The 21,709-nt window shown below is 37.9% G+C and overlaps 2 protein-coding genes across 11 annotated transcripts in view; one reads left to right on the top strand and one right to left on the bottom strand.

Annotated features, from left to right (window-relative positions):
* rnf220a (ring finger protein 220a) overlaps positions 1-3,096 on the bottom strand; it is a 129,773-nt gene extending 126,677 nt beyond the window's left edge. For 4 of the 7 annotated variants that reach the window (XM_059031639.1, XM_059031640.1, XM_059031641.1 and 1 more), the window contains exon 1: positions 2,802-3,096. The gene's annotated coding sequence lies outside the window, so the exon portion shown is untranslated. The remainder of the gene's footprint in view (positions 1-2,801) is intronic. The other 3 variants (XM_059031642.1, XM_059031645.1, XM_059031646.1) reach the window with 1 other exon arrangement.
* Positions 3,097-9,805: 6,709 nt separating this feature from the next.
* LOC117413324 (ERI1 exoribonuclease 3-like) overlaps positions 9,806-21,709 on the top strand; it is a 72,940-nt gene continuing 61,036 nt past the window's right edge. The window contains exons 1-5 of one of the 4 annotated variants that reach the window (XM_034022354.3): positions 9,806-9,892; positions 10,830-11,067; positions 17,615-17,731; positions 19,968-20,027; positions 20,893-20,984. In XM_034022354.3, coding sequence (XP_033878245.2) covers positions 10,837-11,067; positions 17,615-17,731; positions 19,968-20,027; positions 20,893-20,984 — 500 coding nt within the window. In that variant the 5' untranslated portion in view covers positions 9,806-9,892; positions 10,830-10,836. The other 3 variants (XM_059031637.1, XM_059031638.1, XM_034022363.3) reach the window with 3 other exon arrangements.

Raw genomic sequence — 21,709 nt, 5'->3', positions numbered from 1 at the left:
AATGCTCCTTGTAGCCCCTTTTCATATTTCAACGTTTATCCCATACGTCAGTATATTAATCCATGAATCATGATAATAATTCACAATTAACAGATTTGTTTCCATGTGACCACAGTCTTTGCAGACAATAATTCAATTTTCCATTTGCCAGAGATGAAATATACTATACCACTACAAATAGAGATGAATTAAATAGCCATTTTAAATTAATTTGTTTTACAAATGTCTTTCATCTTGTCTTTTTAAGGAAATAAATATAACATAAAAAGTGTTTATCTTAGCACCAGTATCTTAAAAATGTTATGCTGGTGAAGATAAGCTGTGCAGTAATAGCACTCTCCCCTGATTCCTAATAAAACAAACGTGTTGCTCTGCAAAATGTTCTATAATCAAAATGCTAAATTGCAGGTATTTTAAATTATGTTATTTATGTATTTTAAGCTTTCTATCTAAATATTTAACAATGTAATAATAATAATAATAATAATAATAATAATAATAATAATAATAATAATAATAATAATAATAATAATAATAATAAAAGATGCGTGTTAGAATATTGTAATTGATTAATTAAAATATATATTACACACCTGACCTATTTAACTGTTTAAAACAGAAGCCAACGTGGCAGAAATGCAACATTGTGCGTAATTATGCCACTGTAACATTTTATAGCATGATAAAAATCATGGTATCACCCACTATGAAAAAAAAAAAATACAAATAAGTATGTCAGAAAAGCAATGCAATTAAAAAAGTCTTGAATTAAAGAAATGTTAAAAAAAATATATGATACACAAGTTTTATTCGCTCCGGTTTTTTTTTTTTATAGGCAATGCATTCCAATAAATTTACGCAATACTGTAGTGTTTTAGGACAAAGATTACGCATAGAATAAAATTGTAGTTTACTAATTTAAAAAAAATAGAAAACGGGTAAGTTAATGTCATTCTATAACAAAAATAACATACATTTAAAAAAAATGCGCTTCAACTAGACCCCGTTTAATGTGAGCAGTCTATACAAATAAAAACTGACGTGTTTTACAATAATTTCAAATTAAACTCCGTCCAGGAATCAGAGGATAAAGTTGCATAGAGACTACGGCAGTGAACTTTGACAAACCCGTGTTATATTTAAGTTAAATTTACAGGACACACGGAAAGGTGGGATATTATTGTCATACTGGACCAGAGTTAACCGGTGACTTGATTTAAATGCCTCTCGTAAAAAGTGGGCAAATAGCTAAGTATCTGATAAACGATAAATAGTTTGCTTGAAAAATGTAATAATCGTTGTTGTTTCATTATCTGATGTCATTTTTTGTACAAGAGTTGTTTTTTTTTTGTGGTTTTTATGCTGCACGGTAAATCTATTAAGACTTTCCACGCCACGTCATTTTGTTTTAATTGAATTTGAACTTTTCCGTGTTAAGCGGAAGCATTCCAAATATTAAATAAATGCTCGTTTGAAGCAGGATGCTATATTGCACGAGAACCCGGTAAACAGGTGTTTCCCTTTACATGAAGCAACAATTGTGTTCCACATTGTACTTATGAAATAAAGAAAATTAAAAAACTGACACCTGCTTGAGATAGCTCAGACACGCACGTAAAATTGCTTTCGCATTTTAAATTTCCAGCCTAAAACAACAAAAAGGTAGCAAATTATATATATATATATATAGATATAGATATAGATATAAATATATATAAATTTCTTTTTTTATGTTATTTATTATGCCTTATTTCCAAAATACCTTTTGACATTAATGGACAGCGTTTGGTTTTCCCCAGTGCATTACTGTTAGTTATATGGTAGACTACAACGTTACATAGACTAGCCTATATTATCGCGTTAATTAATAATGTTATAATACTTTTCTTTACCTTATTATTGCTGTTTCTATATGTGGCAAATTACTTACAACAAACTGTTAATGTTAAACAAAGCGGAAAATATATCGTCAGTGTTTTAAACTAACATTCCGATAACATGTTTCACAGTAGAAATGTGTGTGACATGTAACACACCAGAACATCAAATAATACAACATTTGAATAGAGATTTCCTCAGAAACATTACATAGTATAACATATCATTATACAAATTGTTATGATATCAACAATGTTATGTTTTACAGTTAGAAAAACAAAATATAAATGTATATGTAACTATTGAACATCGACCGAACCAGCATCACTTTGTAAAATAATTGCGTGGCGACTGGAACATTAACTGTTTAGAATAGTTTAGAAAAGTAGACTACTGTTAAAGAAATTAAGTACAGTACCTACTGCAAGCAAAGCAAGGTGTTAAGAATGTGCAAGGGGATCTGTAACTACAAAAGTAGTTTCACATCATCAAATCCATGGCAACTGAAATACACACACGCTCTCGGTAAAGTTCTAAACACAAACTTTAAAAGCGCATCGAGATACATATAACCCAAAGCTTCGCTGCTTACCGGATATCCATAACAGACATACTCACTCAGGACGCAAAGTGCGTTTCACGGTTTTAAAAAGCAAGCAAAATAGCACCTTAATATTGAAACAACAATGCTGATACGGTAATTACATCAACGTTATTAAAAAAAAAAAAAAAAAACTGTCGGCAAAACTAAAACAAAATGCAAGTAGAGAAAGAAAGCGTCATTTTCGTTAACATTTAACACAATACAGGCAAGAAACACTTTAAATGAAAGTTAGCCGATAAAAAAAAAAAAAAAAAAAAACATCCCCCTGCTTCAAGTGCAGATGAAGAGCAGCCCCTCTTAAGGCTTTCGGAGTACTTACAATGTTTAAAACAATCCCTTTGGAGATTCAAGACGCCTTTTTTATCCTCACAACAGACACTTTTCTGAAGAAGGACTGGGTGCCGGTGGCAGTGAAGGAGCGTGGAGAGTACTGTTGTATAGGAGCACTAGGCTGGAGCAGGTTGCCGTGGAGGAGGTTGTCCTCTGCTTGTGTTTGGAGGATGGTGTCGGTTGCATGTACAGAAGGAATTTGTGTTGAGAATCAAAAGGAGATCGTATCGGGGGTTGAAGTGCTGTCTACCAGTATAGAAGGTGCAGTGCTGCCTCTCAGCGCCAGTTCTGCTCATTGACTGACATTCTCTCTCTCTCTCTCTCTCTCTCTCTCTCTCTCTCTCTCTCTCTCTCTCTCTCTCTCTCTCTCTCTCTCTCTCTCTCTCTCTCTCCCTTGGGAATCTCAGTGTCGCTTTGTGAACGTTGAATATATTATCTTCTCACTGCACAGGAGTGTAGACCATGAGAAATGAAGTCCACCACCAAGGCAAAACGCAAAACTACCCCTTTTTAAAGAAAGGAACAACAACATCATCTGGGTTTGCAGTCCTTAGCGTTACCCCCAGTTCACTCTAAAATCCCTTTCTGTAGTTCTGTATTGCATGCAATGCTGGAATAAATAAGATGCCCTCACACATCGAGTATAATAGGCAACAATTATACCACAGCATAACAGCTCAGAAATATTCAAAGTTCTATAACTTGCTTTAGAATGAATTGAAACCAAGCTCTGAAAACCACAAAATATATATGGACATTTCTACGTGTGGTCCAGTGCAGCTACTTATCAACGGAGCTCATCCTGGAAAGATCCTGTACAGACATTCTGTAAGACCCCACAATTAAATTAGCAGTAATGTCATTTTTAAAAAAAAAATCTTATAATGTATTCAATGTCCAGCATTGGGATTCATATAGAATACAGGAGTATTGTGCTCTTCATCCCATACTTACTGATGTCAACATCTCTTATTCCCCGGGGGATATCAGATACATTACACCCACCTGCTGGATAGTAAAGGCATTGCACCTGTTGGGCATGGGAGGTGAAAAGGACTCCGAAACTTTAGATGTAATACCAAACTACATGCACCCTACCCTCTAAAAAATAAAATCCCAACAATATGTTTTAAAGAAAACACTGTTCTTGATCAAATGTTTGGTTTGGATTGTTTTGGCTGTAATGTGAGCCCCAAAAACAGTGTCCATATCCTCTGTGCTGACCTATGGTTCGTGTCTGTTTATGAAGATTGCACTGAAATCAATAGCTATTTTCGATCAACACAAAGCCCTGCATTTGAGAGCCAGGGTTAGGGTTAGACTAAGGAACAGTTTGTGACTGTGCATGAGGATTGGCAGCTAAAGCCTCTAAACAGACTGAGTTTGGGTGATTACTACTGTATGTCAGGCGTACTGGGTCAAATTTACTAATCTACTAATTCCCAATGTACAAAGTTTACACCATTTTTTTCTGAAAGGAAAACATATCTATCTGTGTTTAAAACTAGAAATGAAAGCACTGAATACTAATGATTATGATCGAAAACTTGGTTTTAGTTCACTTTATCTGAAGGTTATTATTATTATTATTATTATTATTATTATTATTATTAGTATTATTATTTGTTCACATGCACATGCCATGTTGTCTCTGTGATATTCAGAAAAAACAACAACTGTCAACCAAATGTTAGGTCAAAAATGGCATACTTAAAACAATTCAACTACATTTCTTTTAAATCGTTCTTTGTTGTAAGTGGTGGACTGTATCACACTGAGCTCAGTGCCATCTGATCACAGCTAACTAAGTAAAAACAGTAAGCAGTGCAATCAGTATTCATATTGACATCCCCCTTATTGATAATGAATTGAGTTTGTGTGTCAGTGAAGTGTGGAGGTAAACTGTCAATTTCCAATAGGCCTGGGGTCCCAAAAAATCATTTAAAATAAGATACACTGTAACAGCATTAAAAAAAAATGACCATGAATCTTACTGGCCAGCAACTTTATATTTGTTTATTTACAGCACTGCTTTTTAAAATTAAAAAAATTACTTTCATAAAATACATACATACCATGTTATTTGCCTGTTTTATGGTGACATTGAATCAAACTCCCCAGAGCTACGGTACAGTGTTTTAAATTAAAAAAATAATGAAATGTTAGCATCTGTTCAGATGTTTGTATGAATAGCTCATCAAACCATGGTGACAATGCAGGTCATCAAGTGGCTCTGTATATTTCAACTGAATGCACTCCCAAGCCAGGACAGGCCATAACTGACCACCAAAAGCCTGAAATAAGACAAAAATGGCAGCGTCTTTACAGATACTGAAGCACTATAGTGCCTTTGAATAGACAAATGTTCACTCAATTTAGGTCCAAGTTAAGAAACAGGAACCAATTTCACCCAACCCACCCAAAGTGATCTATGTAGCTTTTGCCTCGCTGGGCCATGTTCCACACGACTGGAAACAGTTTGTGTGGAATTGCCTCATAAATGGCTTGGATGGCCTTCTGCAGAGGGGGCTGTATGGTAATGAGGGGAACCTCCTCTCTAAATAGAAGCAAATGGGGAGTGCTGTGCCCAGAGGGGAATGGGGGATTCGAACGAGCAAAGATGATTCTGGCATCCCACAATAAACTCCAACTCATGGGCGGTGAAGTGATGGGTTTAATTATTTTTATTTCTGGTGTTTTATTATTGCTTTTGTTCTCCATGAACACAGGCACTAACAAGAAACATATACCATGTCATGTCATGAGAGAGCCTAGAGCAGCTAGTTTCAGGGGTTAAGAGTTTAAAAAGGGACATAATAATGGGTGCCTGACAAGTCAGAATATCCTGGAAAATCAAGGAGAAATGTGTCCTAGGGAAGTCCCAAAAGACAACGACTGAAGCTGTTGTTAGAAGCGACTAACAGGGGAAAACAAGGCTGCTGAGATTTTGACAATTAAAATGCATCAAATGTTAACCCACATTCTGACACTGCATCACCCATAACAGTGGTCATGTTGCCACTAGATGGTAATGCAAGTTTTAAAACTATGGTAAATGTCAATCCCTAAGTTTCGCTGTGAGTCAACTGACCCTTATATTTAGTGAAGTTTACAGTAGACGGATTATAGCTCCACAGTAAAACTGTGCTATGTTTTATAAACTAACTGGGTCACTAAACAGTAAGGAAAGCTTACAAATACTGTAAATAGGCAAGTCAGCCTCATATATTACCAGTTTGCTGCTTATTATCTTTCATACCCTGATAAGACGCTATGCAGTCGTGAGAATGATCATCTTGTTGCTCGTGTTTGCTGCTCGTTAAGTGGCAACAGTGGCTGCTGTTGTTTTGATACATTAGAGTTGGTTATAGTCCATCATCTTTTATGATATACATGGACTACAATAATTGTGTGGTTTAACTAGGGACGATAACCATTGGAAATGCCAACAGTTTTATCATAAACCTGTAGGACACTAATTAACTTCCTCCCGCTCCTCAATGTACTGCATGTGTCACTTATGAAAAGCCCACAATAAAAACATAAACTGCAGTTAAACAGTGAAAGCTCAGTACAAACAGAAGCTTATCCTGCAGTCTAGTTAGAATGTTACTGTATTGCAGTTACTGCAGATACGTGGCAGCTGTTTGTACCAATGAATTGCTCTTTTACTATTTAAATAATCCTCCATTTACCCTTTAGAAGAGAAGCAAAAGCTTAGCAAATCTGACCCTCACTGAATTGAGTTTTCTCTCCTATCGTCTCTGAGTGATCAACAGACATATTAAACAACAGCATAAATGTACCTGATTGGCAATAGACTTTAGACCGGTTTATAATGTGTACTGTATACTGGGTATCTTAAATGTGCAGCAGCTAAAGTCCTACTCTAAATTTGTACTGTTTTTACAACCTAGTTATTTCTGAAGTGAAAATGATGGTACTGAAGCTGCAAATACTACTATACCTTATTACTGTGTGCATCTCTCTTTGTTGTTATTTTTTCTAAACTCACTGTTTCTGCTGTCAGTTCTGTTGCATCCCACAGGGCCACCCTGTAGAAACACTAAAATAAAAACTAAACACATATACATCTCCAAAGGAAATTCCACAGGCTATTTCCCTTGGCCAGCTGTACTCCAACGCTGCAGTATTTTCAATTCTGTACTGTTGCAAAGCTCAAGGAAACCCATACCTCATACTCTTACTTGATGTACACAGCATTCTGCAAAGAGAACTGACTGCTGTGTGACCAAGCTGCATCTGTGCATCCCCAGCTTTGCTGAAAAAACTGTCTGTGTGGTAAGAGGAATGTGTAAACCTGACTTTGAAATGACTTTGAATGCCCTAGGCTAAGACTTGCACAAAACTCCTCACTAAAATGTGTCTAGAGATGAAGTGTGGTCTATGGTTAAAGCAAAGGATGTTTTGTTTAATAAATATTCTGCTGACTAATTATAGTTACTGAATAAATATAGTTAGAGATGCATCTGGTCTTATTTAACATTGGACCAGATAGTTCAGGGCCTGCAAAAGCAGACAGTTAGTTTAGCTCCTTGTGCACATAGAGCAATGCCTTGACAGAAAATAAATTGCCATTAAAATAATATAGGATAAGACCACTCTCTACTGTCACACACTAAACACACTTGCGAACAGCACAACAAAAACAGGCACAATTTACAAAGGAGCTGGGGGGGAAGGAGGGTAATGTCTTCATTATTCACCAGGCCCAGATTAGAACAAGATCTATTCACCAATTCATGTGTTACATTTATCTCTCTTAGCAAAAGGAGCTTTGTAGTGGGCAATCCATAACTAGCAGCACATAAAACAATTTATTGGGCAAAGTAAAAGAATAACTGTAAATGAATACAGTTAATTTATAGGATTCGGGTGCTCGCCTCAATTCCTTTTCTGTGTAGCAAGCAGAATTGGGTTGATTCTGAATATGTTGTAATCAACGCGGACTAGGCTAATTTGAAAAAAAATTTAACCACATAAGAGCTAATGCCAATTGCCATGTAATAAAGTAATTTAAAGTGTTTAGGATATGGCACACCCTGCTTTCCTCTTGTTGATGTGTTAAATTTTAATTGTGTAGCACATCATCTTGTACCATTAAATTATTTATTTAAAATGACATCTTGTTTACATGGATTATCATGCATTACGTACTTTACAGTTACGATATTGCAAGAACATCAGCATTCACATTTCAGAAGCACTATGTGATTTCAAATAAAAGTGAGTTTGTTGTTAGAGGTTGTTTTTTTTTTTGTATTATTAAATCTACCCCTAGAAATCACATCAATACAGGCAGATGTCCTATTCCCCTCACTTCCATTATGACAAGAGCAATCGAAAGAAAGTGAAAGTTGAAATTAGTATTCTGAACCTCGACAGCAGGAAGACCCGAGAAGCAGAGGAAGGAGAAACTAATGAGCGACCGGGTAGCGCGGTGTGTGGATATTCACTCATTACTCTCACCCCAGCTGCCATCTGCCTTTGGTAATAGTCCACTTTAGAGGCTGCACTACATTAAAGTAGCTTGGACCCAGCATGGTTTCAGGATAAGTCACAAAGAAATTAAATTTACTGTAGTGCTCATCTTAATCTCAATACAAACACCCTATCACACCACAGCCCACCGGCACCGGCATTTCTTTCTGCCTGGGATCGCACTGAGAACATTGAAGACGTCGCAGCGAGATGTGGCTGGTGATCAAAGGCAAAGAAAAGGGGGTGGAACCTGTTCTATAAAACCCAGATCATGAACTGATTGATTTTGAGCTCATACACAGAGCCCATGTGACTCCATATAGACGCTTTCAAATTGAACTCATACCATTCCCTACATCCATTAAATGCCAACAGCAGATGGGTATCTGTGCGAACTGACAGAGGTCTATATTGCTGGGACCTGTGATGCGTACTCCCCATACCATCTGAATTAATGGTGGCTCTTCTTCTATAGCGCCTCTGCACAAATGTATTAGATTGGATATGGTCTTGGTTAAAAAAAAAACATGGTAAAATGCATGGTGAACTGGTACATGACTGCCAAAATACTAAGATACAGCTTTATATGGGTGCATTCAGTGAACTTTACACTGAACAGAACAGCCACAGGACTGCTTTTCTCTGAAACACCAGGACTGCAGCAGTCTTTAGATCAAGCTACCCCTATCAAAGAGGGGAATGGCATCAAAAAGTCAGCGCTATTTGTCACAATCTCAGTGGGAGCCAATTATTTTGTGGTTTAGAACTTGGTGGATGTTATAATGCAGAAGATTTTTTAGTAGACTTAATTGAGTCTGATTCCCCAGGAGACAGGGATGGAATACTAGTGTCTGTCTGGATTTATATAGAAATGGGGGTGTATTTAATAAAGTGTTCTTCTTGTTCATTTTACCTCCAGAAATGCATTTATGCGATGGTCACTGTGTGCCACATTGAAGGTCTTAACAGTCTTGGTAGTCACTTATCTTTCATACTGAACAGTATACAAGAAACATAAAACACTTATGTTTTATAACATTTTCTAAAGGGTCTTATAAAAGATTAGGCTTCATTCATTCTTTTTAAAGAGGTGTTAGGGTTATTATCATGCTTAATACTATTTTATAACTTTAAAATATTTTTTGCATGGAACTTGGAAGTATGTCGACCATAGACTGAACACTGGGCTTGATGATCTTGGCTGAGCACAAAAGACAACCCTAAAAATGAACTAACTTGGTACTCACAAATAGGGCACAGTGGCAGTTAAAGTAAATACCGTACTTAAATACTGCACTAGAGGAATATGTCTAATTAATGTAAGTTTGTGTATATCAACTTATTATATTATTATTACAAATACAGTAACTACAATACGTACCAGATCAGATCTGTTTTACTTTTCTCCAAGACTCCACTTCCCACAAACGCTAGCTGAGAGGATTTTAACCTGACACATGGGACAACACAATAACTTTTGTTTTGAATTTGATTGGCTCCAATTGACAAGCCTTACTTTCGATTGGCTTGTCTAGCCTGTCAATCATCACCGGTTTCAGGAAGTGGTTAGGCTGCGAGGTGAGTGCCCACGCTGGATTTTTTTTTGTTCTGCACCCATCTAAACTGTTCTCAGCTACAGAAAGTGGGCAATATAGCAGCAGTGTTGGGTGTATACTTACTGTAGTTAATGTGTAGTGTAGAGGACGAGAAGTGTGAGCGCCTGTCTTTTTTTTTGTTGCAACGCGTTGTTGCTGCTGTAGTCTACATTGTACCGTGATGCACTACTAGTAAGCATTGAGCGCTTTCTCTTAGGACAGAACGCCGAAACGAGAACTTAAAATTTAAATCCTTGTTGATACAGTATCATGTAATTTTAAATAGCTGCTTTGTTTCATACCTTACAGTATACGGCACTGCATACAGTATGGTGGTCCCAAAAGCTAGCTTAACGTGTAAAAATAATAACTCGTAGTGCATTTGTTTATCTGGAAATTAAACCAAAATTGACAATTTAAGACAAATGAGAATGTAGGTTCACTCTCACTTTCTCAGCAATATTAGAGGTACTGTATAACACGGCCAACAGAAGGCCACAGCTTGAGAGAGGAAACTGTAATTGAACTATGACGAACTGTAGAACTAATATATTCAATGAATAATTGAAAGGAAAGGGCAACATCTCTAGAATGATGCAACCATTGCCAGTGTGTAGCATCATCAGAAGGAAATTCTGAACTGTAAACAGGATAATTGTGCAAAGAATAATTACTGCACTTCAGGGCTATCAGTGGATTCAAAGCAATGCTCATTTCAAAATCAAATTAATTAATCAGGTCAGAACAGAAACATACTACAGTGCTCTAGTAAAATTGTATTTTACATTTCGTGTTTGCACTGTAAGTATATAAATGTAGATCACTCGTAAGGAAAGGTTTGGAAATAGAAGAATAGGCAGGCGGAGAATTAAACCTACCTGCATAGTATACGTAATGTGCTATTTTTCCTGGTTTTACAGAAGGCCAATGAGGTTACTGCAAAGGTGTGTTCAGATCCTTCTGCCTCCTCAGAGAACCGTCTTCTCCACAGAGAGTTTGTGTGGACTCTGCAAAGGTAGTGCCAGGCCCAGGCTGTACAGCAATAGCTTACTACGAGCATCAGTGGCAGGCATGGCGTCTCTCCCCCAACAGAGATACCAGTATTTTTTAGTTTTGGATTTTGAAGCTACGTGTGACACAACACCCATTCAACCCCAAGTAAGTATTGTACACTCTACTAATATTTCAAAAGATCTAGCTTGAGATCACAATATCAATGCAGAACAGTTAAACTGTAGTTTAAATATGCTTTTAGTGTTTGTGCCATTTTACTTCATCACATTTTTCCCTATAATGCAGACAAACAAACTCCAGTATAGGACAGGGCCTCTTTGAAAACATGCATACAATAACAACACATTTGCATTTATAAACTTTTCACAATGGGCAACATTTCAATGCTATTGTGGAAAAGTACAGTAGATTACCATGACTAGCATCCACAGTATGTGCATGTAAAAAAAAGAAACCGTGACAGGCACCATAATCTACATCCCTAGATTCTTATGTTCTCAATAATTTATTCTAAGAATGCCCTTACCAAGTTTCATCACAAATGAAAGAGTGGGGCTCCCCAGTGGCGCATCCAGTAAAAGAACTCCGCGTGGAGTGCAGGATGCGCCCTATAGCCTGGAGATCGCAGGTTCGAATCCAGGCTCTGTCATTGCCGACCGTGACCAGGGGGTTCCAAGGGGGCGGCGCACAATTGGCCAAGCGCCGCCCTGGTAGGGAGGGCTTAGGTCGGCAGGGGAATCCACGGTTCACCGCGCATCAGCGACCCCTGTGGCCAATAGGGCGCCTGTGGTTCTGCAGTGGAGCCTTTCAGATCTGTGTTGTCCTCCGGCACTGTAGGTCTGGTGGCCTCGCTGTGGATCCGCAGTGTGAAAAATGACGGATTGGCAGGAGCACGTTTTGGAGGGTGCGTGTTCCAGCCTCCGTTTCCCAAGTTGGCGGGGGGGGGGTTGCGAGCGGTGAGCCGAGAATGTAGATAATAATTGGGCATACAAAATTGGGGAGAAAAACCATGGTGAAAAATTGGCGACAACTACATTTATATTAAAAAAATTTTTAATTAAAATTAAAACAAGAGTTTCTCTTGATAAGTAAAAGTGTGGAATACTCAGTATTGCATTGTCTGCTTAGGAAAGCTACAGTAATGTTACATTAAAAAAAAATTATGGATGCTAAAAAGGGAAATGACCTCTCTGATAGTCATTGTGATATTGTTACTATCGGTAGGAACATCTGATTAAACAAAGTGTGACTGCCAGAGGTTGATCTATGGAAAGTAGGGAAGGTTCATGTGTCTGCATCCCTGAAACTGAGAGTTTGTTAATCTGCTCTTGGTGGCAAAAAGAACTGGCTCTAGTTTCTGCTCTTACCTTGACTAGATTATGCTCCAAAGTCATACTTACAGGTCAGGACTGAAACTGTAGTCAGTCCTTTTTGTGACCAGGATCCAGTGGAGATTAGAAGTGCATGCTGAGTACTGTGCTGCAAAATACCTTCCTGCCACAGACCTAACCCGCAGGTTGCCAAGTGCAGGTGGCGTTCTGTACTGTACAGCCCTGTCTGCAGCTCTGTGTTTTGTCCGCAGCCAGCTTTGGAATTTGAAGTGCGCCCTGATGAATCTGTTTCTGATCTCTGAGCGTGACCCTGTAATCTGGCAGCCAGGGCAGTCGTCGGGATCCTTGGCTGCCAATTTAGTGGTTTCAGTCCTCTCTTTAGTACTGTTTAATAAAACGTCAAAAAGCAGCAGCTGTTAACCAGTGGCTGTGATAACCCCACCCCAATTCTGCACCTTCTGGTTTACATCTCCAGGCCTGGCAGTCCAGGTTGTTTGTGTTTTCACTGGCACCCATATTTAATTTACCTCTGAACTGCTTTTCAGCACACTTGTCAAAATGTTTTGTGTGTCCCTATCAAAATCCTGCATTCTTCTGTTTTCAGTGATGGAAATCATCTTTGAAATGAAAGCAGTTCAGTTCCTGTGCCTCCACTTACCCATCCTACTAGGTTTAATTAGTGCCGTTTTGCTTTTCTTTCTTCTTCAGAATCTTTCTATGAGATTTATTTTAATTTGCCTGTCTTTGTTTTTCTCGCGCAAGCTGGTCTTTTCCAGTAAATCAATTTAAACAAATAATGGCAGGGCTTGTGTTTCATGGATTTTTACTTTAAAACCAATTCAGACAATGCTGATGTGCAGTGAACCTTAACATGGCATTCCTGCCTTCGGCTGGTTGGTATTGTATATTTTTGTTCAAAGGGTTTTATGAAATAACTAATAGAGCTCTGTACATTAGGCAAGGTTAAGTCACTGGCATCACACACTGTAACATTTAAAAAAAAAATCATATTCTTTACAATGAAACGTATGTTGGCTAAACTCAAAAGTACAGGCCGGCACATAAGGGGGAAATAGTTCATTCCAATAGGCAGGTCCAGAGCCAGGGGCAGCCTTATGAAGTAAGGAGCCAAATTATTATTTTTTTTTAAATAGTGAAAACTTTAACCTTTTGACATACAGAAGTTGTATGTGTAGGGGAAAAAACAACAGCATAGCAACTTCAAAGATTACTAATGGAATACTTTGGTTAAGATGTTTTGAAGACACAAGCATTGGGCAGTACTGGTAAGGATTCCTGATGCTGGGAGTCACACTGGAGGAATCACAAATACATTATTCAGTCAGTAAGAAAGATCTGGAAAACTGTTGAGAATTGTAGCAGCTTTGGGAAATGAAGTACAGTTCCAGGAGTTGACTCTGATTCCAAGCTAGCAGTATTTGTATATATTTTTGTATAAATAGCCCAGATAACCACTTCGAAGACCCCATCCACCACACACCCCTCCATGTAACATCAGGCATCAAGACTCATCTGTCTAAGTGTAACTCAGCAATTAAAAGACAAACAGGCAAATGCCACAGATGACCTGAAGCACAAGGCAACTGACAAACAGGTCCAGACAAATCAGCAGATAATTTATAAGCTCTGCACTAAAATCTAATTATTTGGCAATTCGAATTTTGCAGCTAGCCCAGGCAGGGCAATAAATTCATCTAGCCATAAATTATTAAAGGAACGGCCCCTGGTGTAAATCAAAAACAGCACTATTTGTTTAAAGAATTAACTTCACCCCCCCCCCCCCCCCCCCACACACTTTTTTTTTTTTTGTAAACTGTCAAGCCCTGGCGTTGTATTTTACATCTCTTCTTATTTCATTCACTGTGAAGCTCAAAGACAGACTGGGATCATATTTAGTGCCTTTTCTTAAGTTAATAAAAGCGATTGGAGTGTTAGCTTTATCTGATAAGATATTTTGAACGCTCCTCTGTTTAAATTTATATATTCAGCTGCAAATCAACTGAGGAATTTAACACCTTAACTCCCATTTGTGGCATATTTGGCAGTTAACGACAATAAAAAGTCATAAAAAGGTTTTAGGATCTCTACATCTACATTCTGCGACAGGTCTTGTACATGTTAATGAGGCTATGAATCGGTTACAGTAGGACTAGTTACTCCTTTTCAATTCTGATCTAATCGGGTTAAAACAAGTCAAAAATCCTTGATTGACCTTGCATGTGAGGAAGTTCCTCCAAACATTCCTTTCAACCAGTTAAGTTTAGCAAATAGGAACAGAAGTACTTTGAAGTTTAATGGATAGAAGTTTGAATATGGCTTGGATAGCTGGTCATTCACGACAAACAAATTCTTTGAAAGAGGGTTAATACAGTATTGTAACCAGACAATTCCTGACACACTCGGGATATCGAAAAAGACAAGAGGCACAAGGAGCCACCAGGTGACCTGGGTTTGATAGACACCTCAGCACCTTGCTATCCTTTATTTACAGCCCCATTGCGAGTTGTGTGCCGTCTGCAATGCCTAAAACAGGTTAGAACATGAGGGCTTTTACAGCCATGGCTGCTGGTACTCGGAAATAAACCACCCCAAGCTACAAAAAATGGTCTACTTCACAATTATATTGCTGTGTGTAACCATTGTGTATGATTTGATGCAATGTCTACTATATGGCTTTTTTAGTGGCTGCTTAAATGACACATTTGCCTTTGTAAGTTGTTTGCTTTATTATTATTATTATTATTATTATTATTATTATTATTATTATTATTATTATTATTAATAAAGAAATACAGCACTAAAGTAGTAGATTCTGAGAAAATGTGGTCTGTGGTGATTAGATGACGGCAAGCTGAATTGTATGAAACATCTGTTGTTGCTGAGCAGTGAAATTGAATCTTTTTAATGGCGAGTAGTGACTTGGACTAACTCCTATTTTTTTAAAAGAGAACATTTCATGTTAATGTTACAAAAATAGAAACAGAAAACTTGAGAATGCTTAAAATGCGCTTTGGTTTACTTTATAATATATATACAGACGTGCTCAAATTTGTTGGTACCCCTCCACAAAAAACGAAGAATGCACAATTTTCTCTGAAATAACTTGAAACTGACAAAAGTAATTGGCATCCACCATTGTTTATTCCATATTTAATAGAAATCAGACTTTGCTTTTGATTTTTTATTCAACATAATATTGTAAATAAGAAAACAAATGAAAATGGCATGGACAAAAATGATGGGACCGCTAACCTAATATTTTGTTGTACAACCTTTAGAGGCAATCACTGCAACCAAACATTTTCTGTAGCTCTCAATGAGACTTCTGCACCTGTTAACAGGTAGTTTGGCCCACTCTTCCTGAGCAAACTGCTCCAGCTGTCTCAGGTTTGATGGGTGCCTTCTCCAGACTGCAAGTTTCAGCTCTTTCCATAGATGTTCGATAGGATTCAGATCAGGACTCATAGAAGGCCACTTTAGAATTGTCCAATGTTTTGTTCTTAACCATTCTTGGGTGCTTTTAGCTGTGTGTTTTGGGTCATTATCCTGTTGGAGGACCCATGACCTGCGACTGAGACAGAGCTTTCTGACACTGGGCAGTACGTTTCGCTCCAGAATGCCTTGATAGTCTTGAGATTTCATTGTGCCCTGCACAGATTCAAGGCACCCTGTGCCAGGCGCAGCAAAGCAGCCCCAAAACATAACCGAGCCTCCTCCATGTTTCACTGTAGGTATGGTGTTCTTTTCTTTGAAAGCTTCATTTTTTCGTCTGTGAACATAGAGCTGATGTGCCAAAAAGCTCCAGTTTTGACTCATCTGTCCAAAGGACATTCTCCCAGAAGGATTGTGGCTTGTCAATATGCATTTTAGCAGATTCCAGTCTGGCTTTTTTATGTTTTTCTTTCAAAAGTGGAGTCCTCCTGGGTCTTCTTCCATGGAGCCCACTTTCGCTCAAAAAGCGACGGATGGTGCGATCAGAAACTGACATACCTTCACCTTGGAGTTCAGCTTGTATCTCTTTGGCAGTTATCCTTGGTTCTTTTTCTACCATTCGCACTATCCTTCTGTTCAATCTGGGGTCGATTTTCCTCTTGCGGCCGCGCCCAGGGAGGCTGGCTACAGTTCCATGGACCTTAAACTTCTTAATAATATTTGCAACTGTTGTCACAGGAACATCAAGCTGCTTGGAGATGGTCTTGTAGCCTTTACCTTTACCATGCTTGTCTATTATTTTCTTTCTGATCCCCTCAGACAACTCTCTCCTTTGCTTTCTCTGGTCCATGTTCAGTGTGGTGCACACAATGATACCAAACAGCACAGTGACTACTTTTCTCCATTTAAATAGGCTGAATGACTGATTACAAGATTGGAGACATGTGTGATACTAATTAAAGAAACAAATTAGTTTGAAATATCACTATAATCCAATTATAGTGAATTATAAGCAATAATTCATCTCTTTTCACAGCTTCTTTGCTTTATTCTATGACATACCAAAGGCATGCAAGTATACATGATAAAATAGCTTTTAATTTCATCACTTTTCAGGAGGAATGAAGCATTATTTCAATGAGCTGTAAGGGTACCAACAAATTTGGTCACGTCTGTGTATATATATATATATATATATATATATATATATATATATATATATATATTAGATATGCATACATTTATAGATATGCATAGAAATTATTCTTGCAAGTAATAAAAAATGCTAAATTACTCATAAAAGCTGCTGCAGCCGTGTGTTTGATTATGTTCTACAAAACGAATTGGAACAATAAAAACGCAATAAGAACTTCAGGTGGTGTTTTCCTATCCTCTGCCTCTTTAGTCCTCGACTGCTCTATTTGCATAACTACCATGATTTGAATTTTGGAATAAAATATAAAGGACTGGAAAAAAATGTTTTATAATGCCGACGAGGTTGGAGCCACACAACATTTAAACAATTCAAAGGCAGGGCATCCCGATATCCTGTGCATGAGTTTCAAAATACATTTCAGAACCCAAATTGATTAGCAGTTTGAGTCACTCCAGGTTTTACTAGGACTCTTCATTTATTGTTCCCTTTTGTCTTCTCTTTTCCCCTTTTTTATGCTTTGTTTACTAAGGTTATGGACGCCAAAAAGCCTAAAAGTACATGTGGGTCTCTTCAATGTATTTGTGAAGTTGGTAGATGTATGCCATCTAAATGCTTTTTCTTTTTTTTACACAGCATATTTATTTCGATACCCTGATGTTCAGATGTCTCATTTAACAAAGGTTTAGGGGGAAGAACCATCTGATGATACATATTGTGACGAAGACATTCTCCCTGTCTCTCTCTCTATTAGGAAATTATTGAATTCCCAATCTTAAAGCTGAATGGACAGACTATGGAGATCGAGTCAATATTTCATACCTACGTGCAGCCAGTCTATAACCCTCAGCTCACACCCTTCTGTACACAGGTAAGGCAGATTTACGTGCGCCTGTTCCTTCTGTCTGTATATTTATATGCTGGGGTACACTTTAGCCTATTTCAAACTGTCCAAGTGATTTTCTTCACCTAGATTGGGTTGCAAGTGACCACACCTGCATGTGAATTTTCAGCGTTATCCACAGACTTTACTGAGATACTTTTTGCAGAAATCCATGCAGAGTTATTTTATGTTCATTTTTGCAATATTTCTGGGGTTCTATCTACTTTGTTTGTGTTTTTCCATGTTTCTCCATGGAGATGCACATTCTCACCCAGAGGTAATGTGGAAATTTGAGGTTTAGCCAAGTCCCCTCATGAGTGGATGGAATTTAGTCTGCATCACAGAAAATATGTACAAATTAGCACAACTTGACCTAATTGTTGGCAGTTTCTGCAGTGATTAGCAAAGGGGGATGGGGTGCGTTAGGTCAGGGTTTTTGAGATACATTGGCAGAGCTCAATTAAATCCTGAATCCCCATACACCCCCCATCCTGGCTCTGTCTCACATAACAGGCAGGTTTATTGGTCCCCTTTGTTGAGTTCTGAAAGCAGGGCATGATTATCTGCCTGCCCAGTGCTGGAGCGCACTCCTCTTATCAGCATACTGTCATTGTGTAGCAGAGCGATGGTGTCCAGATAAGGCCCACTGAAAAAGAGAAAGAGCCTCGATGTTGACAGAGAACTTATTAGTCACCATTCAGGCCAAACAAATTTGATCGTCTGAGGAGGAGGTTTTGAGTTTGCTTTTCATTTTGTTTTTAAAGCGCTTGTCTAATCGTGGGGGCCAGTAGACATCATAGGAGCTGAGTCGTCAGTTTCAGTTAGTCCTCAGCTCCACACAGTGGGGGTGCGGGGAGTATTTTAAAGGGGTCCGGCAGGTTAATATGCTCGCACCTTTTGCTCTGAAGGTTGGGGTTCAAATCCAGTCCCGTGTCTACCGAAAATAAATATATTTCGAGTCTTATACATTCTAATGTGCTTTAAATTAAGCAACAATTATGAACATGGTGGATTTCTGAATGTTTACCTGCTCTAGACAATTTGTACTCCATTTACAAAGCATATTGCAAACATGATTTTAGGCTCCTTGTAAATAACTGGTGTTCTGTTTGTATTAGGTTATCTAGAACAATAAATACGTTAATTGGAAATGAATTAATTGATAATATTAAAGTGGATAAGAAATTGATTAGCATGTACAAACATGAAGAGTAAATACATTAGATCAATATTGAAGTGCAGTTGAACGAAACACATACCAGTAAAAATACTAAGTCTGTGTGCTGCGCATAGAAAATTAAAACACAGTTTAATATTGGCTTTTAGAGAGTGTAAAACAGTGCCAGAGATTATAAGAGTAGTCCTTAATACCTACACTCGCTAATTAGACTCGCCTAAATTAGAAAAAGTGAATAACACAAACACCTTAAGGTAGATTAACTGTCTGAAAAGAGAATTTCTTCCTAAAAGGTATATTATCTTATTACAGGAGAGGGGAAATCATTTTGGTGGCCAACTGAAAACTAAATTCCAGAGAGTCATTAGGGATAATCAGAGTTTAATTGCAAATTTTAATCACTTCGAGAGCAATGGTGCCTGGTAATTGGTTTTGTGCATGGCCATTAGCGACCTCTTTGGACAGACGTGGTATTTTCATCAGACGGCATGGGCGTTTTTGACTGAGGGGAAAAGAAAATAAATCCAATTAGTTGCCTAATTTTCCTAGACAAAAAAATTACAAATATTAAGATTTTAGTTTTCCAAGTATATTTAATTGCATAAGCAAAAAGTTAGATGGCATAACTAAACAAATGTTAAAGGAAACATTTTGAAACTAAACAGATAAATTAAATAAACTTGTCTGGTTATTTATAAGGCGAATATCAAAGGTGCCAGATTTGCAATGGCCAAGACAAGGACTATACTGCAGCATGATGGCAAGCAGTACTAACACTTCATGCAGAAGCACTCAGCTTGAGTAACGGAACTTTGTTTTAACTTACACAATTAAACTTTAAACTCTGAATTTTAAAACTTAGGATATGTGTGGATCATTTTGATGCCACTGTATTACGTGTGTCTGTGCTAGGTAATGATTCTTTATGTAGTGTCAGTGTCAGGTGCCAGATTGACAGCCTAAAGTCCTCTGTTTGTGTTACGCCACCCTTGTTCCTAATTTGATATTGTTTAATGGCCTAATGTTATTGGTCTTTGTTTTCAACAGCTGACCGGAATCATTCAGTCCATGGTTGAAGGGCAGCCCACGCTCCAACAAGCCCTGCAGGTAAACGGTCAGTGGTGTGTGACCCCTGACACCTGCCCTTTGACCTCAACTGCCCCCAGCACCTGACAGACCATTGATGTGACCTGAGTGATGTCTCTGTGATTACCGCTTAATTAGAATAACATTTCCCAACACTGCCTTGACACATGGCAGAGTGTATTGAACAATTGATTTTGTATTCTTGGTTCGTGCTGGGGGACTGAGACAAGGGAGCGATCGTGACATTTGAACTATCCCCAAGCTTAGTCCTGTCTGAGGCTTGTTACTGGCATTACAAATCTGGGTAACACTTTATAATACGTGTCATCGTTTTAAATGTAATCACAGTATGTCTAAACTGACACACATTTTCCTTTTGTATTCATCTGAAGTAAGGATCTACTATGTCACATTCTAAACATATTCATAAGTAACACTCAGCATTAATAATTAATGAACAGCACTTCTTTAAAGTGCCATCCAAATCTCAGAGAAATAAAGAAATAGGTTAGCTGGATATTTATACCACTGTATATAATATCTTCTTTAATTTTTTGCTGAAACATTTTCAGGGGTTGAATATGTATAAATATGAAACAATTGAGAGCAGGAAATTAACAAGTCTGCATTTATTAAAAATCTGCATGCATGCCACAAAGATAGCGTGATTACTGCATTGAGTTTATATACAGTATAGGTATACTTTATGTACGCAAACATTTGTTGCTGTAAATCTGTCCATAGTGGGACATCCAGTATGCAATAATACACTCCCATAGTATTGTAGTCCTAAAAACACTGAACATTACAATTCCTTGTTCTTGTAAAAGTTATTAATTGGAGGAATTAGAATTGTTTTATATCCTTATTATTTTATTTCAATCAGATGGTGGCTGAATGGATGGATAAGGAAAATCTGCTGAATCCAGATGTCAGCTCAGTTTTTGTAACCTGCGGAGACTGGGATCTCAAAACAATGTAAGTATGGGCACAGGGTATGGATACAGGTACCCAGGATAGCTTAGGCAAGATGAGACAGTGGGATAGGGTTGTTCGATTTGTATCTGATTTCAGCATTTCTGTATAAAGTTGATTTGATTCAAAGAACCAAACCTGCATGAATTCCGCATATGAATAAATCATGACATCATACAATCGTAATTCATATTTGAAACACACTATACTTGGTTGGGGCCCAAGGTTACTGCAGGCTGATTCAAATATTTCCATTCCCCTTAAATCCTATTCTTCCTACTGGTAAGGGTTCTTTCTCCTGTACTAAGATTGTCCCGTTGCAACAGATGAATTGCTGGATATGTTTTGCATTTAAAACTCAATAGAGGTGTGGACTTGTGTTACCTGCATTCTCAGCACTAAATCTCTTATACTCCCATCCCCGCTGCTAGCTCCTGGGGCGCTAGGCTTTGTTTGATTTGGTCAAACGTTGACACCAGTGAGAAAAAATGTCGCTTTGAAAAGCATCCAGAGGGATCACACACAATATTATACTATTCCAATCAAAAGTAGCAAACCAACCATACTTGTTTCAAAGTCAACAGCTACAAACCCCACTCCCAACAATACAAAAAAAGCACTGTATTTATAACAGAAAGAAAGAGAGTAGAAAGAGGGACAGAGAGGTGGCCAATTAAGGCAGAGTAGTCAGAGATAAAGAGTTGAGCGAGACACACTTCAAGAGAGAG

The sequence above is a fragment of the Acipenser ruthenus genome, chromosome 10, assembly GCF_902713425.1.
Source record: "Acipenser ruthenus chromosome 10, fAciRut3.2 maternal haplotype, whole genome shotgun sequence".
NCBI lineage: Eukaryota > Metazoa > Chordata > Actinopteri > Acipenseriformes > Acipenseridae > Acipenser > Acipenser ruthenus.
This window is presented reverse-complemented; position numbering and strand designations above follow the sequence as displayed.